Source organism: Cherax quadricarinatus, chromosome 36 (genome assembly GCF_038502225.1).
Source record: "Cherax quadricarinatus isolate ZL_2023a chromosome 36, ASM3850222v1, whole genome shotgun sequence".
NCBI lineage: Eukaryota > Metazoa > Arthropoda > Malacostraca > Decapoda > Parastacidae > Cherax > Cherax quadricarinatus.
The window spans coordinates 23,147,188-23,165,300 of NC_091327.1; the positions used below are offsets into that span (position 1 = coordinate 23,147,188).

The following is an 18,113-nucleotide window of genomic DNA, read 5'->3' on the forward strand; positions in this document are numbered from 1 at the left end:
TGAGTGTAATATTCTTGCACAAGTGCGCTGATATTATTTATACTGTTTTTACAATGATGCAGTAGTATACATAAAAGTAAATCTTCTATTTTTTGAGAGAATAAAATTTCAAAATAAAAAGCAAAAGTAATGTAAGAGGGGCCTAGAGACTCAACTAATGAACAGATAAAATGTTATTTTAGTGCCAGGAATATCTGTCTTGTTTATTCTGGACCCTATTTTGAAACTGGCATCTTTTGAAATTTGTGTGAAACTGGCCAAATTGCCAATTTCTGACCACTTTATTGGGTAGCTGAAATCAGTAAATGGGCGGTTTCTTGTACTTAATCGATAGAACAAATAGAATTCTAGTGAAATAGCTATGATTTTAGTAGAATGAAACATTAGAATTGGCTGAAAATAGGGCTCCAAGTGGGCGAAATCACCAATGCGTAAATATCGTCGATACCACTAACTTTGCGAGAGCATAATTCTGTAAGTTTTCCATCAAATTTCATACTTTTGGTGTCATTATATCGGAAGAAGATTCTCTATCATTTCATAAGAAAAATTTTTTTTTTTTTTTTTCCGAATATTTTTCGACCCTGAGTGGTAGTTAAGGATTGAGAGTCTCGACCCTGAAAGACCCTGAAAGGGTTAATGTATTAGACAGAAAAAAAAAATCCAAATTATTTTTTCATGAATGAGCCTCAAAACCCTATCATTGTATGCCATATTTCTGACAGTGACAAGATACCCATGCACTCAGCCCCAGGCCCAGACTAATGGAACTCAGTGTTCAACAAGAACCGCAAGAAACACCTTTTACATGCCTTAAGTATGCTATGGAGAGGGAGCACAGGCCTGGGTGAAATCTCACAGTTGCTAAAAACAACAGATATAGCCCCACTCCATAAAGGTGGCAACAAAGCAATTGCAAAGAGCTACAGACCAATAGCACCAATGTTCCACATCATCAAAATCTTTGAAAGTGTTCTAGGAAGCATGATTGCAAATCACTTGGATTCCCAACAGCTCCACAATTCAGGGCAGCATGGGTTTAAAGCAGGTTGATCCTGCCTCTCACAACTACTAGACCACTATAATTTCCTGAGTCATAATATAGTCTTGGATGCACTGAAAGACAAACAGAATACAGATGCAGAATACATAGATTTTGCAAAAACGTTTGATAAGTGCGACCATGGTATAATAGCCCACAGAATGCATGCTAAAGGGATAACTGGCAAAGTGGGCAAATAGATCTACAACTTTCTAACCAATCGAACACAGAGTAGTGGTAAACAGAGTTAAGTCAGAGGCTGCCACAGTGAAAAGCTCTGTTACATAAGGCACAGTACTTGCCCTATCCTGTTCCTCATCTTCATATCATACATAGGGATGTAAATCATAGCTTTGTGTCATCCTTGGTAGATGATACTAGAACCTGCAGAAGACTGTCATCCATTGAGGACACGATAAATCTCCAAGCAGATATAAACCAAGTTTTCCACTGGGTAACGGAAAACAATATGATGTCAATGAGGACAAATTTCAACTACTCTGTTACTGAAACTTGAGGAAATAATAGCTGAGTATACTACAACCTCTAATCACACAACAGATCAGAAAAGTAGCGTGAAGGACTTGGGAGTGTTAATGTCAAGGTTCACAACATTGTCACTATCACATCTGTGAGGAAAATGATAGGATGGATACTGAGAACCCTTCAAACGAGGGATGCCAAGCCAATGATGATGCTTTTTAAATCACTTGCTCTTTCTAGGCTGGAATACTGCTGTACACAAACAGCTCCATTCAAGGCAGGTGAAATTGCAGATCTAGAGAATGTAGAGAATCTTTACTGCACATACAAGTGCTGTCAAACACCTTAACTACTGGGAACACTTGAGTCGTTTGATCTGTACTCACTGGAGTGCAGGCGAGAGAGATGAATCCTAATTTACACCTGGAAAATCCTAAAGGGACTGGTCCCAAATCTGCACACAGAAATCACTCCCAAAACAACAAGACTGGGCAAACAGTGCGATATACTGCCAATGAAAAGTAGGGGCACCAGTGGTACAATAAAATATAACAAGTGTTCAGGGCCCAAGACTGTTCAACAGCCTCCCCCACCAGGCATAAGGGAAATTACCAATAGACCCCTGGCTGCCTTCAAGAGTGAGCCAGACAGATACCTAGAGTCAGGACCCAATCAGCCAGGCTGTGGTTTGTCCAGTGGATTATGTGCAGCCAGCAGTAACAGCCTGATTGATTAAGCCCTGATGCACCGGGAGGCCTAATCAAGGACTCGGCCACGGAAGTGTTGATCCCCTGGAACATCCTCAAGGTATACTCCAGTTATGTAAATGGTATGATTGGTTTTCATTCATTTTTTTTTTTTACTATTGTGGTCTTCATGAAATACTTACATCATAAAAAAAAATTCTGAGTGTATTACTACTCCATGGATATGAAGTCACCGAGACTGACTTTACTGGGTTATATATGTGGTATAACTGCTTCTTACATTCTATTGTTTAACTATTTTGGTCTTCTAAGGCTATGTACGATGAATATCTATAATATTACAATTGTTTCAGAGTGCATTACTCATCAAAACATGGAGATTATTCACACTGTTGGGTTATCCTGGGCTAAATATACTTAGTGTGCTTTGTACTTGAATTCCACTGTATCATGAAGCTGTAATAAATTTTGACTAAGTCATATTTGAGCCATTTGCACACCCTGTTTGCTGGTAGGGAAGCTGGTGGTGGAACAACAGCTACTGATTTTTTATTTACTTTTGCCCGTGAGGCATACTAGTATGTCGAACACAGTCATCACCTGAGTAGTTAACCATGATACATTGTGTGGACCCTGCTGGCCTCAGATTTTTTTCAAATGTAAGAGTAGATGGAAGAAGACCCAAAGAGTTGTTCTGAGGTCAAAAATTGGCAGGAGGTAGATTTCTGGGTACAAAAAATTGCGCATACTAATACGTCGGACACAGCACTGCACCTGTGTACTAGTCCGTCAGACACAGTACCAGCACCTGTTGCACTAGTACGTCACACACACAGTACCAGCAATTGTTGTACGTCAAACACAGTACCAGCACCTGTTGTGCTAGTACGTCGGACAGAGTACCAGCACCTGTTGTACTAGTACGTCGGACACAGTACGAGCAACTGTTGTACTAGTACGTCGGTCACCATACCAGCAGCTGTTGTACTAGTACGTCGGACAGAGTACAAGCACCTGTTGTAATAGTACGTTGGACACAGTACCACCACCTGTTGTAATAGTACGTCGGACACAATACTTGCAACTGTTGTACTAGTACATTGGACATAGTACCAGCACCTGTGTACTAATACGTCAGAAACAGTACCAGCACTGATTAGTACATTGGACACAGTTAATGGGTTAACCCAGGGTAACCAAATAGAGTCAAGCAATGTGATTTATTTCCATGTTTTGAGAATTATTACACCTTCAAATAAACCTTCATCATAGGATTTCCTTGTGCATAGTGTTGGAAGACAAAAGCAATCAAAATGCAAAAACAATTATTTTTACTAATTTATATTTCATATTTCACGTGAGGCTATGCATCTCCCCATGTTTTAAGTACAACACCACAAAATAAATTAAATACAGTAGGGGCCCCACCTTACGGCGTTCCGCCAATACGGACATTTCAAATTATGACCAACACTCACTGTACAGCTCCCCCACCTGACTTTCCAATACAGTCACTGCGCCCCACCTGGTTTCTTTACATTCTCCGTGAGCACAGCAGCTCTCCATTATGTCCAAAAACTTTCCAAAATTTCAAGTGTTTTAAAGATATATGTATTTTTTTAACCCATCGGCGATCTCCCACCAAGGCAGGGTTGCCCGAAAAAGAAAAACTTTCATCATTCACTCTGTCACTGTCTTGACAGAGGTGCACTTACACTACAGTTATAATATATACTCTGATAATTATACTTACATATGTGTATCTGTACCTAAATAAACTCGCATACTGTGTTAGCATGCAGGTACATATAAAAATCACTAAGAGTGTCTTATTAGTCTTGAGGATGGGATATTAATAATGATGATGATGACAGTAATTTTTTTTTTCAACAAGTCGGCCATCTCCCACTGAAGCAGGGTGACCCAAAAAGAAAGAAAATCCCCAAAAATAAAATACTTTCATCATTCAACACTTTCACCTCACTCACACATAATCACTGTTTTTGCAGAGGTGCCCAGAATACAACAGTTTAGAAGTATATACGTATAAAAATACACAATATATCTCTCCAAACTGCCAATATCTCAAACCCCTCCTTTAGAGTGCAGGCATTGTACTTCCCATTTCCAGGACTCAAGTCCGACTATATGAAAATAACCGGTTCCCCTGAATCCCTTCACTAAATATTACCCTGCTCACACTCCAACAGATCATCAGGTCCCAAATACCATTTGTCTCCATTCACTCCTATCTAACATGCTCACGCACGCTTGCTGGAAAGTCCAAACCCCTCGCCCGCAACACCTCCTTTACCCCCTCGCTCCAACCTTTTCGAGGATGACCCCTACCCCGCCTTCCTTTCCCTACAGAATTATACGCTCTCCATGTCATTCTACTTTGATCCATTCTCTCTAAATGACCAAACCACCTCAACAACCCCTCTTCAGCTCTCTGACTAATACTTTTATTAACTCCACACCTTCTCCTAATTTCCACACTCCAAATTTTCTGCATAATATTTACACCACACATTGCCCTTAGACAGGACATCTCCACTGCCTCCAACCTCCTCCTCGCTGCAGCATTTACAACCCAAGCTTCACACCCATATAAGAGTGTTGGTACTACTATACTTTCATACATTCCCTTCTTTGCCTCCACAGGAAACATTTTTTGCCTCTACATATACCTCAATGCACCATTCGCCTTTTTTCCTTCATCAATTCTATGATTAACCTCATCCTTCATAAATCCATCCGCTGACACATCAACTCCCAAATATCTGAAAACATTCACTTCTTCCATACTCCTCCTCCCCAATTTGATAACCAATTTTTCTTTATCTAAATCATTTGATACTCTCATCACCTTACTCTTTTCTTTGCTCACTTTCAACCTTCTACCTTTACACACACTCCCAAATTCATCCACTAACCTTCGCAATTTTTCTTTAGAATCTCCCAAAAGCACAGTATCATCAGCAAAAAGTAACTGTGTCACTTCCCATTTTCTATTTAATTCCCCATAATTTAATCCCACCCTTCTCCTGAACACCCTAGCATTTACTTCTTTTACAACCCCATCTATAAATACTATATTAAACAACCATGGTGACATTACACATCCTCGTCTAAGACTTACTTTTACCGGGAAATAGTCTCCCTCTCTTCTACACACCCTAACCTGAGCCTCACTATCCTCATAAAAACTCTTTACAGCATTTAGTAACCTACCACCTATTCCATATACAGTGGACCCTCGCCTAACGATATTAATCCGTTCCTGAGAGCTCATCGTTAGCCGAAATTATTGTTAGCCGAGTTAATTTTCCCCATAAGAAATAATGGAAATCCAATTAATCCGTTCCAGACAGCCAAAAGTATTAAAAAAAAAAAAAATTCATGAAATATACATTTCCCAACAAAGAAAACAATAAGACATGCACAATAACTACATAAATAAATGTTAAAATGACACTTACCTTTACTGAAGAGTACTGATGAGTCATGAGACACTTTATCTTGAACACTCTAGGATTTTCAGAGTGATACACAAGTAAAGGCTTCACTTTGCAATCCCCACTAGCATTACAACAAAACATGAGAGTTAGCCTATCTTTCACAGGCGTGTGGCCTAGGAGTGCCTTTTCCTCCTGAGTAATGTAGGTCCTGTTTGGCATTTTCTTCCAGAACAGGCCTGTTTTGTCACAATTGAACACTTGTTGGGGGATGAATTTTTCAGCTTTGCCATGCCTTATTGCACTGTGTATGCCACTACAATTCTTAAATCTCTCAAACCAACCTTTGCTGGCCTTAAATTCACCACTGTGAGCACTAGTTCCAGGCATTTTTTCCTGTTCACCTGGGTGTTAGTTGACTGTTGTGGGTCGCATCCTGGGGGACAAGATTAAGGACCCCAATGGAAATAAGTTACAGTCTTTGATGATGCACTGGCTTTCTTGGGTTATCCTGGGTGGCCAACCCTCTGGGGTTAATCGTTTCTCGGTAATTGTTTCACGTTAAGCCACACCAACAACACTCTCTCCACATCTTTGAGTAGTACAGCTGATGGTGGTGGAGCAACAGCTGACTGTGGTGCAGCAAAAGCTCACTGTGGTGCAGCAACAGCTGACAGTGGTGCAGCAACAGCTGACTGATCCAGCAACAGCTGACTGGTCCAGCAACAGATGACTGTGGTGCAGCAACAGCTGACTGTGGTGCAGCAACAGCTGACTGTGGTGCAGCAACAGCTGACTGTGGTGCAGCAACAGCTGACTGTGGTGCAGCAACAGTTGACGGTGGTCCAGCAACAGCTGATGGTGGAGCAGCAACAGCTGACTGTGGTGGAGCAACAGCTGACTATGGTGGAGCAACAGCTGACTGTGGTGGAGCAATAGCTGACTGTGCAACAACAGCCGACTGTGGTGCAGCAACAACCGGCGGTGGTGTAGCAACAGCTGACGGTGGTGCAGCAGCAGCTGACTGTGATATGATAGTATTTCTCACCCTTTTCACCACAGGGTTGGCACTAGAAGCTTTCTTTGGGCCCATGGTGGCTTATTTAACAGTTACAAGCACTATAAACAATGGAATAATACAAAATGTATCGAATGTATGCATGCAACCGGCCACCCTGGCTTGTAAACAATGATGGCAGTGCTGGATGGACAGGTTCGGGACGAGTCATGTTAGTCAGAAACAGCTGACGGTGGTGCAGCAGCAGCTGACTGTGGTGCAGCAGCAGCTGACTGTGGTGCAACAGCAGCTGACCATGGTGCAGGAGCAGCTCACTGTGGTTCAGCAACAGCTGACTGTGGTGCAACAGCAGCTGACAGTGGTTCAGCAACAGCTGACTGTGGTGCAGCAGCAGTTGACCATGGTGCAGCAGCAGCAGCTGACTGTGGTGCAGCAGCAGCTGACTGTGGTGCAGCAGCAGCTGATCATGGTGCAGCAACAGCTGACTGGTCCAGCAACAGCTAACTGTGGTGCAGCAACAGCTGATGGTGGTGCAGCAACAGCTGACTGTGGTGCAGCAGCAGCTGACCATGGTGCAGCAACAGCTGATGGTGATGCAGCAGACTGGTGCAGCAACAGCTGACCGTGGTGCAGCAACAGCTGACCGTGGTACAGCAACACCTGACTGCGGGACGATAGTATTTCTCACCCTTTTTACCACAGGGCTGGCACTAGAAGCTTTCTTTGGGCCCATGGTGGCTTATTTAGCAGTTGCAAGCACTATAAACAATGGAATAATACAAAATGTATCGAATGTATGCATGCAACTGGCCACCCTGGCTTGTAAACAATGACGGCAAGGCAGCTGGGGCGCTCGGGCTGGACGGACAGGTTTGGGAGGAATCACATAGGGCGAGCTTTTTATCGTTAAGCGGGCCAAAATTTTTAAACTCAAGCGCTTCGTTAGGCGGATTTAACGTTATGCAATGCATTCGTTAGGCGAGGGTCCACTGTACAGTGGTCCCTCAATAATCGTCCAGCCTCAAAGTCTTCCATTTCAGAAATAGTCTCGTTATTTCGTCTAAACATTGGCTCGCAAATGGTCCGTTAACTCGCTAATTGTCTTTCGTCCTGGACGCGTACTCACGCTCTGAGCCGCCTGGGCCTCCCTTCCCAGCCAGTGTGCCATTGTTTACCAGTGAGCAACGGTCCCCTCACGTATTCATACGAAATACAGTACAGTGGACCCCCGCATACTGTTGGCATCATAACGTTAAATCCGCATACCGATACATTTTATCGCTAAGATTTTGCCTCGCATACCGCTAAAAAACCCGCTCAATGCTATTCGTCCGAGATGCGTTTAATGTGTGGCCTGAGCCAGCTTCACATGTTCCGCTGGTGGTATTGTTTACCAGCCAGCCTCCGTGGTAACATCCAAGCATACAATCGGAACATTTCGTATTATTACAGTGTTTTTGGTGATTTTATCTGCAAAATAAGTGACCATGGGCCCCAGGAAAGCTTCTAGTGCCAACCCTACAGGAATAAGGGTGAGAATTACTATAGAGATGAAGAAAGAGATCATTGCTAAGTATGAAAGTGGAGTGCGTGTCTCCGAGCTGGCCAGGTTGTATAGTAAACCCCAATCAACCATCGCTACTATTGTGTCCAAGAAAACGGCAATCAAGGAAGCTGTTCTTGCCAAAGGTTCAACTGTGTTTTCGAAACAGAGATCGCAAGTGATAGATGATGTTGAGAGACTCTTATTGGTGTGGATAAATGAAAAACAGATAGCAGGAGATAGCATCTCTCAAGTGATCATAAGTGAAAAGGCTAGGAAGTTGCATGAGGATTTAATTAAAAAAATGTCTGCAACTAGTGATGATGTGAGTGAATTTAAGGCCAGCAAAGGCTGGTTTGAGAGATTTAAGAAGCGTAGTGCCATAGTGTGATAAGGCATGGTGAGGCTGCCAGTTCGGACCACAAAGCAGCTGAAAAATATGTGCAGGAATTCAAGGAGTACATAGACAGTGAAGGACTGAAACCTGAACCAATCTCTTTCTGACAGACTTAGGGAGCACAAAAATAGTGTTAGGCTTGCCGACACTAACAATGCTCTATTCTGTCACGTCAAGAGATCACAGCCATCCTATTGACTGGTCTTCCGCTAAAACTGTCTTCCCTACGTCCAACTCTAAACAGTCGCCGTCTAGTTGAATCCTAATACACAACTTTCCTTGTATGAATCTTAGTCCTGGCTTCGTCTCTGTAGATGCCTTCCTCTCCCACTACATTGTAAAATGCTCCAAACTTCAGAACACCCGTGACTTAACCTGATTCCTCATTTTTTTTTTCTTCTTCTCCCTTTTCCCCTTTCCTCTTTCCTTTTTTGTCTTTATTTCTTCTGTCGCGTGTTTCTGTTCCTTCGTTATTTATTTCATCACTTCCCCTTCCCCCCACCTCTGTGCACTTGCTCTCCCTCTTTGGGCACCTAGCTCCCTTGCAGTGCTCCCCTTTCTTTGTATTTGACTGGCTCCTCCTCCTTAATTCCCCACTACCACCACTACCACTACTACTACTACTACCACCACTACCTCTTCCTGCCTATATATAGCCGTTCTGCTCCACTTCTAGTTAGTGTGACTTTGTAAATGGTCCAAGTCGGACCAAAACGTCGTCGTAAGCTCCTCTCTTCTATGTGCGGGTTATTTGTGTATCGTTCCAGTCAAGGTATTGTGCCCTTTTTTTTATTTATCTGCATTAAATTGGCCAAATTACCAATTTCCAATCACTTTATCTTGTAGTTGAAACACTTGACTTGGCAATTTCTTGTGCTCAATTGATAGAATAGAAGTAATACTAGTGAAATAGCTAAGAATTTGGTCAACTGGAATAAGCTAATTGGCCTAAAATGGGAGCCAAAGTCGGCAAAATCGCCGATGCGTAAATATCGCTGACACGTCAAAATTCGCAAGAGCATAATTTCATCAATTTTGCATCAAATTTCATACTTTTTGCTTTATTACCTCCAGAAAAAGATTCTCTACCATTTCATAAGAAAAAATAAAATTATTTTTTTGAAAATTCTTGGACCCTGGTGCACACTTTGAAATTTGGCCTCTGGACCCTGAAAGGGTTAAGAAAGAATAGATAATAGATTTCTTAATACCAAAAGGGAGAAAAAAAGAGAGAGAGATGCCTAGAGGATACTACAGTATACATTTTTTTCATAAATAGCTGTAAAACTATTAAATGAAATCATATGATGGATTAACCCTTGAACAGTCCAAACGTATATATACGTTTTTTTCAACATTTGAAAGTATGTAAAAAAGTGTACATCATCTTTTTTTTTTTTACATTTGAAAATGTGCAAAAAAAACTTTTATCTACATTTTTTTTTTGTTATATTTGAAAATATGTAAAAAAAACATAGATCTACTTTTGGAGCACTAGATTTGAACGTCTATCTATTTGGACCGTTTAAGGGTTAAAAATCATAAACTAGACACCATGGGCATTAGGGAAGTCCAAAAAACTTTGAATGGTTTTTTCCACAAGGCTGTCTATGCATGCTGCAATGCATGTATTTTTATTTTTTATTAACACACTGGCCGATTCCCACCAAGGCAGGGTGGCCCGAAAAAGAAAAACTTTTACCATCATTCACTCCATCACTGTCTTGCCAGAAGGGTGCTTTACACTACAGTTTTTAAATTGCAACATTAACACCCCTCCTTCAGAGTGCAGGCACTGTGCTTCCCATCTCCAGGACTCGAGTCCGGCCTGCCGGTTTCCCTGAATCCCTTCATAAATGTTACTTTGCTCACACTCCAACAGCACGTCAAGTATTAAAAACCACTTGTCTCCATTCACTCCTATCAAACACGCTCACGCATGCCTGCTGGAAGTCCAAGCCCCTCGCACACAAAACCTCCTTTACCCCCTCCCTCCAACCATTCCTAGGCCGACCCCTACCCTGCCTTCCTTCCACTACAGACTGATACACTCTTGAAGTCATTCTGTTTTGCTTCATTCTCTCTACATGTCCGAACCACCTCAACATGCAAAATATTTAACAGACTGGACAATCTGTAGAGGTATAATACCTACCATTTGCATGTAATGTGCAATACTGTGCAAATGATAGCTACCACTAAATAGTGTCTCATCTGTAAGTTTTTGCATGTACAGTATACTGGCCCTACATTTCAACAAATAACAAGGACAGCTTTGTGGAGAAAAATATTTCCAGCTTTCAAGTTATTAGGCCTCCCTAACACAAAAATACACAGTGTGTATGGACATGTCAGAAGAAAGATCTATGAAAGCCAAGGTCAACCACAGAGGAAAAAGATTGGTGGTTTGGCTATGGAAAGGAGTTTACCTACGGAGAAAAAAAATGTACACGTGTGTGAAGCATGGGTGTTGAATACTGCAATGAGAAAGATGCTGGAGGCAGTGGAGATGTCATGTTTGATGTGAATATTATGCAGAGAATTCAGTGTAGAAATTAAAAGGTGATGTGAGGTGACTAAGGGTACAAGTACAATTTGAAGTTGAGGAGGGGTTGTTGAGATGGTTTGGGTGTGAACAAACCATGAACAGGGATAGGTTAACAAAAAGGGTATATAAATCTGTGGTGAAAGGCAGAAGGAAAAGGGGTCGTGCCAGGAATGACCGGAAGGAAGGGGTACAAGAGACTTTGAGGTCTATGGGCTTGAGCATCCAGCAGACTTGTGAGAGCATGTTGCATCGGAGTAAACGAAGACGAGTGGTTTTTAATGGAGATGCTATTGGAGTATGAGCAGGGTAACTTTTACAAAGGGATTCAGAGAAAACCAGTTAGCTGGACTTGAGCCCTGGAGATAGAAAGGGATGTGCCTGCACACTAAAAGAGGGATAAGGATGTTGCAGTTAGTGGGTAATCTGACTGTGTTGTCAACACACTTCTGGAAAAAAAAGGTGCTTTAGTGAATGTTTTCTTATTCTTTGGGTCACCTTGCCTTGGCAGAACAAAAACAACCACACTAAAAAAAATATTTGCACGCACACACACACACATACAAGAAAACAATGCAGAGTCAAAATTCAAACAACTGGAAAAGATTTTAGAGATGCAGCATTTAGCAGCACACTAAAATGAGTTTTGATAAATTTCTCCTAAATCCATTAAGCAGATAAAACCGGCATCTATTAACCATTTCCCACCTTACAGGGTGGTATTTTCCTATATGAAGACCTTAGTATGACTCAAGGCCTTTAAGATGATAATGAAAGCAGCTGTCAGCAATTCAGGACCTGGAGCACCATGCCAACCCTACTCAGCTGTACTGACTAAGCAGAATCATGGACTGTGAGTGGAGATCAATCCTCCAAAATACAAAATCAATGTTTATGTACCCTAAAACCTACACTGTACTATAAATAATTGAAAGCAATTAGTTAATACATACAGCAATGTAATCTCAAGTATAGTTTCCTGAATTACTCGAGACATGGGTACACCAATTTAATGCCATGAATTTTAGGGTCATAATTCTAAACAAATAATCATACTTTTTAAATTTAGCAATCTACAACTGAAAAAAATTATAAAAACTGACAGTATATTTAGATTATGGATTTGAGAAAAGCGATCATGCATGGAGGAAATTAAGAAAAGCAAAAATATTTCATAACCACAAGGGTGGCTAGTACAGTCAACAATTCCTTATGAAGGAACCACACTACTAATGATTTTTACACAACAAATCTTTGGTTAACATAAAGAATACGTCATACAATATAATCATCTGTAAAAGTTACTTACTGAGATCACTTTTTAAGGAGTCAATGGAATTGCTCCGTGTATCTTGGGGTCTTGTTGCCAAGCGGATGCGAGAATGAGTGGCTGCAGGAGAGCTTTCCAGGCTAGAAGAACCAGATAATGGAGAAACAGCTATCCCAGCTTCTGCTGCACCACTGATCAATAAAGGAGAAGCTGAAGTGCCACGTCCAACTGTCCGTCCATTTCCATCAGAGCCTCCAACCACTAACCTCCTCCCACCACTCCCTCCAGTACGTATTACTGAAGCTGGTTTTCTTGGAAGTTGCGAAATCTGTAGCTGAATGTGTGCTGGATTTCCACGTTGGGGATGTTTATTTTGGGTCATAGAGCCTGATCCTGTTGATGATGCTTGGGTAGTTGATGTGGTACTAGTGCCCTGCTCCATGCCACTTCCAGATGAAAAGTTTTTATCTGAAATCCTTTGCTGTTCCTGTTGCTTTTGCTGTTGTGGCTGATGATTTTGTTGTGGACTTTGCATTATAAAAGATTTGAGGGTAAAAAATGGTGGTAATGGTCCAGCTAAGCCTTCATTAACACTTTGCTCACTACTATTGCTTTCCTCTCCCATCTGAAAAGATGAGGGTGTGGGAGGTAGCTCAGTAGCAGGTGATGGAGTGTGAGGAGATGCTGCAATAGCTTGTGGAGTTGGAGGTGAAGTAACAGGATTTGCTTGTGGTGTTAGAGGAGAATTTGGAATTACTGAGAGAGGGGACGGTCCAGAGGTCCCACTGCTAGTGGCTGTATTGCCGAGTGAAACACTGGTGGAAGCATTAGTGATGATAGGTGTGCTAGTAATGATACATGTAGTAACTGGAGATGCATTAGTAACTGTAGAGGCCTTGGTAACAGTAGCAGAGTTTGTGATAGTATTTGTAATGGTTGTTATCTTGGTATGAGTAGCAGCTGGCAGGGACGGCAAATTAACATGTATAGTGCGTGGTGGTGACGCTATTCCAATTACTTCCTCATTTCCAGCAACTTGGATTTGTTGGATCACACCACACTTTTGTTGCTGTTTTTGCTGTTGTGATTTGGCCTGAGTAGTAGAAAGCTGTTGAAGTGCAACTTGCTGCAATACCTGCTGACCTCCAGATGTCTGCACTACTACTTGCTGAACAGCTGGATGACCAGCCATTTGCTGCTGTTGAACAATTTTACTAACAACCGTGGGTGTTTGACTTAGGTTAGAACCTCCTGTCAACAGGGATGCAATATGACTTTCCATTAGATCATTCATATTGATACGCCCCTGTATAGTAACATTAGGTGGTGGACCAGACTGACCGGAAGCTTTTACCTTGCTCAAAGGTTGACGTGTTGTAATAGCAGTTACTTTTCCACCGTGGCGAATAAGCTGTACCACTCTGCCTCCTGCCAAACCTTGAGTGAGGCTAGTTGCACTATTAGACAGATTACTACCTTCCACTTTAACATTTGAAACTACTACACCTTGTAATACTTGTGGAGTTGCTGTTGCAACTACCTCTTGGCCACTTTCAACTTTGATTTTGTCATCAGGAATAACAGCACTTCCAGCAGGAGAATTTCCCTGGGAAGCTACAACTTGGGCAGAGTACTGAACTGCCTGTACCCCTGACACGTTACCTGAAAAACCAAGAGAATTGTCACTTGCTGGCCCTGGAGAAGGGCTAGGTGAAGGACATCCAACTATGGAGCCTTCTGATACAGCTGGACTATTTCCTGCACCACCTTCAACCTTTTTCACAGGACTTTTTTTCTTATTTGATGATTTTCCTTCATTTTTAGGAGGTGGACAATTTTTCCTATTGCGTGGTGCTGGTTGAGGCTGTGGGGTATTAGCAAGATCTTGCTTATACTGTTCTAATATTGCTTGAATGCGTGCTTTTGTTTCATCACTTTCTTCAACCTGGGGTTTAGCTACTGTTGGTTTTGGAGCTGGAGCCTTTGGTGGGGGTGGTGTCTTTGGCTTTGCCACAACTGGAGGAGTAGTTGGAGGGACTACCTTCGGCTTTGGTTGTTGTTTTTTATTTTTACTTGAAGTGGATGATGGTGAAGATGCAATGGAAGAGTGTGATGAGGTAGAAGACAATGCAGGTGATGCTGCTGTAGGAGGCTGTTGACCCTGTACACCACTTGCTACTGTTACTATCCCTGTTCCAGAACCACTATGGTTTACTAATATAAGGGTTCCTGCTTGTGTAGTACTTGGAATGGTAATATATGTTCCCTCTGTTAGGCGAGTGCCTCCTGCATCATATACTGTTGTGGGAACAGAATACACATAATTAGAAGATGTGGTCACAGCTGGTGCATCATTTGCCATACTTAAAAGCTGTGCAGCAATCATAGACTCTTCTGATGACATGGTGGCACTCGAGTAGCTCTCAGCACTAGCTTCACCATCAGTTACCTCTTTCCCAGACTTGTTTGATACTTTTTCAAAAACAGATTCAAATTCTCTTAGTTGTTCCAGAGTTTCAGAGCTAACAGCATTTGTTGGAGTAAGAGGAAGAGATGAGAGACTTGACTGCTGTGGTGGTGTTGGGCTTGTAGAAATTGTGTTAGGTTGTCCAGTAATGCCTTGAGCTCCTCCAGTCAAGGAAAGTGCTGCACTACCCCCTCGTAAATGATTCAGTGCAACCTGATTTACTAATTGTCCAGCTGATGGTTTGACAGCTGTAGTCAGAGTCTGAGTACCCACACTCTGTGTACTTGTAGAGCTTACTAATGCAGTTTTCAAGTAGTGACTAAGACGTTCACCAAGACCTTCATCCTGAGGTAATCGCGTAACTGCTACATTGGTGGCAGAGGTTCCTGAATTCTTTTCACCATCTAAACCCTGCTGTTGCTGTAATTTTGCTCCAAGTCCTTCCTCAAATGATGATGTCTCACCAGTTGCTTGAGTGGAAGATGTTTGCGGTCTCAAAGTGCGGATGACGAGACCACTCCCACGCCGCCCTATAACTTTCTGTACAATAGTGGAGGGTGGAATTTTTGCTCTGACAGTGGCAGAAGAACCTTGGGACTGCAACATTCCACTCTCTGCACTACTAGGTGCAGAGGATGTATTAGTTCCTTGGCTCAAAGCCACAACTTGAGGTTTTAAATGACCTCCCTGATGAGCATTCAGACCTTGAAGTGCAACTGTATGTGGTACCACAACTGTACGCACAATCTGCCTGTTCTGCACATTTTGTAGGATCTTGACATTGTGAAGCACATTAACTTGACGACCACCAGCTTGATTGATAACACCAGTTACCTGCTGTTGCTGACCTGTTGTTGTCCTTACCGTTCCACTACAGGATTTTATTACCCTTGTACCAGCAGGTAATCTCAAGTCCAATGAAGAGGAATGCACAATTCCTAAACCTGTTGAACCATCACTTGTATGTACTTGAACAAGTTGCCCTGGAACAAGTACCTGTTGGACTGCTCCACTATTATCACCAATGCTACTGTTACCTCCAACACCACTACTACTAACGATTCCACCACTAGCAACTACTACACCACTTCCTGACGCTCCTCCAACTACACCACTTGCCATAATAACCCCACTGTTGGAGCTTGTACCACTGGCAATGACAACACTTCCATTGCTGGTACCAGTACTAGTTAATGCACCCATTACAGCATTCGTTACCTGACCTTCCCCAGATACTGCTATAGGAACTCCACTGCTACCTACAACAGATGTTAGTGTATGAGGTAGAGCAGCAGTGATAGTGGTAATAGCTGTAGTGGACTGAGTGTGGAGAGGGCTGGGTGGAATTGGTCGATCTCTAAGTAAAGTTTCTAACATGCTTGCTGCTCGTATGTCCCCCGGAGGGCTAGCCACGGTGGTGGTGCAGGTGGTGGCTCCCCTGGTGCTGCTGCTGATCTGAGGAACTGTAACAGTGCTGTCAATACCACTTGCCAAATTAGTAAGTGTTGTATCACTAACACATATAGTTTCACTCTGAACAGCATCCCAGGCTTGTTGCAGCTGCTGCTGCTTGCCATTATTTCCACCTAGTGTCCCCATGGGGGAATTAAGACTGTTGGTAACGGAGCTGAGGACACTCCCTACCACCGTGGCTGAGACTAAAGGGGCCGGCAATGAAACTGATGTTGATGCTGGCCCAACAGGGGCAGTTCCTGTTGTAGTTGATGGAGAACTGACTACAACCGAGGTTGGTGTTGGGCTGCTATTGACTGTTGACTCTTGTTGGACTCCCAAGTTTCCAGTTACTACAACCCCTTGAGAGAATGTTGTACGAATGGTGCCCGTATTTGTCCGTACAGCCATCATAGAGTTGCCTGTACGAAGGCTAGCACTAGAAATAGTGACGGAAGGTCGTGCGACAACAGTCGAGAATGTTCCAGGTCGAGTAACCACTGTTCGAGTATTAACTCCACCACTTGAGCCACCATTATTGAGACCACTAGGTCCTGCACCATCAGTTTTGGGTTTTCTAACAACAGTAGTGCCCTTGGGTAAAACACGATTTATGTTTGTTGGGTTATTCTTATCAGATGGAGGTAAATTTGGAGGGTTGTTACTAACTGGCATGGTGATTGCAGTGCGACCCCTCATGGCTGATATGGCATTTTCTGGTGACATTATTCTATTTAAGACAGTTTTCTGAGCATTGGCTAGTGCTAAAGCAGATGATTTCTGAGACTTATAAGTAACTGTTGTACCTTGTTTCTTGAGATAATCAAGACTAGCATTGAGTGACATGTTTTTTCTAGTTATAGTAACACTAGATCCCTTTCCTTTAAGCCCAGAGCTTTGCTGAAGCAAGAATTTGGCATATGAGTCATCATAGCCAGATGTTGGTTCATTAATCATCCTTAAGTAATTATTGTTACCTCCAGGATTAGGTGGACGAGTACCAAAATGCAATGCTCTCTGAAGTGGTGCAACACGTACCTTGCCATCTTTTGTGCGGAGGTAACACTGAACTGACGTAGAGCGAGGGAGAGAAATAGATGCTGTTGGCCTTGTAGTAGTGGTGGGATTGGGTGCCACTAGGGATCCTGCATACCTCCAGGACCCTCGTGACTGACTAGATGGAGTTGTACGCACTGGTCCCATACTCCTTCCTGCCACAACTGTTGTCATTGATCTCTGCACCTCATGACCAATTGCAGTCTTGTCACGTTCAGTTAACACAACACGAGGATTAAGATTAAGTGAGCTGAGAGGAGGAGCAAAGAGTTCCGCAGATCGATGTGCACCTTCATATTTAGGCTTAATAACAGGTTCGACATCAGGTTCAACGTTGGGTTCAACTCCATATTTCTGATGACGGAAAAGCCGTAAGGTATTCAATAAGTTTCTATCACGCCTCACTTTTCCAGTTTCAGCATCAATTCGAATTCGTTTACTTCTGTCTTGGTTACTAACAGCTGTTACTCTTTTTCCTTCGACTATATTGCTACCCTCTGTATTAAGCTTTAGTATTCTTGTTTTACACTTTATTTCAATATCTGAATCATCAGACTCTGACATGGAGAGCATATAACAAGAGGGGTCCTTCCTCTCATTTGAATCATAGTCAGAATCAGAGTCATATAGTCTGTTATGAGGAATTTTCTTTGGTCTTCCTCTTCCTCTCTTAAG

At 42.5% G+C, this 18,113-nt stretch overlaps 1 protein-coding gene across 5 annotated transcripts in view; it reads right to left on the reverse strand.

Annotated features, from left to right (window-relative positions):
* The window catches only part of LOC128691376 (streptococcal hemagglutinin), a 257,026-nt gene that overhangs the window by 97,313 nt on the left and 141,600 nt on the right, over positions 1-18,113 (reverse strand). For all 5 annotated transcript variants that reach the window (XM_053780219.2, XM_053780217.2, XM_053780218.2 and 2 more), the window contains one exon: positions 12,503-18,113. This exon is cut by the window's right edge and continues 1,584 nt beyond it. In XM_053780219.2, coding sequence (XP_053636194.1) covers positions 12,503-18,113 — 5,611 coding nt within the window. The remainder of the gene's footprint in view (positions 1-12,502) is intronic.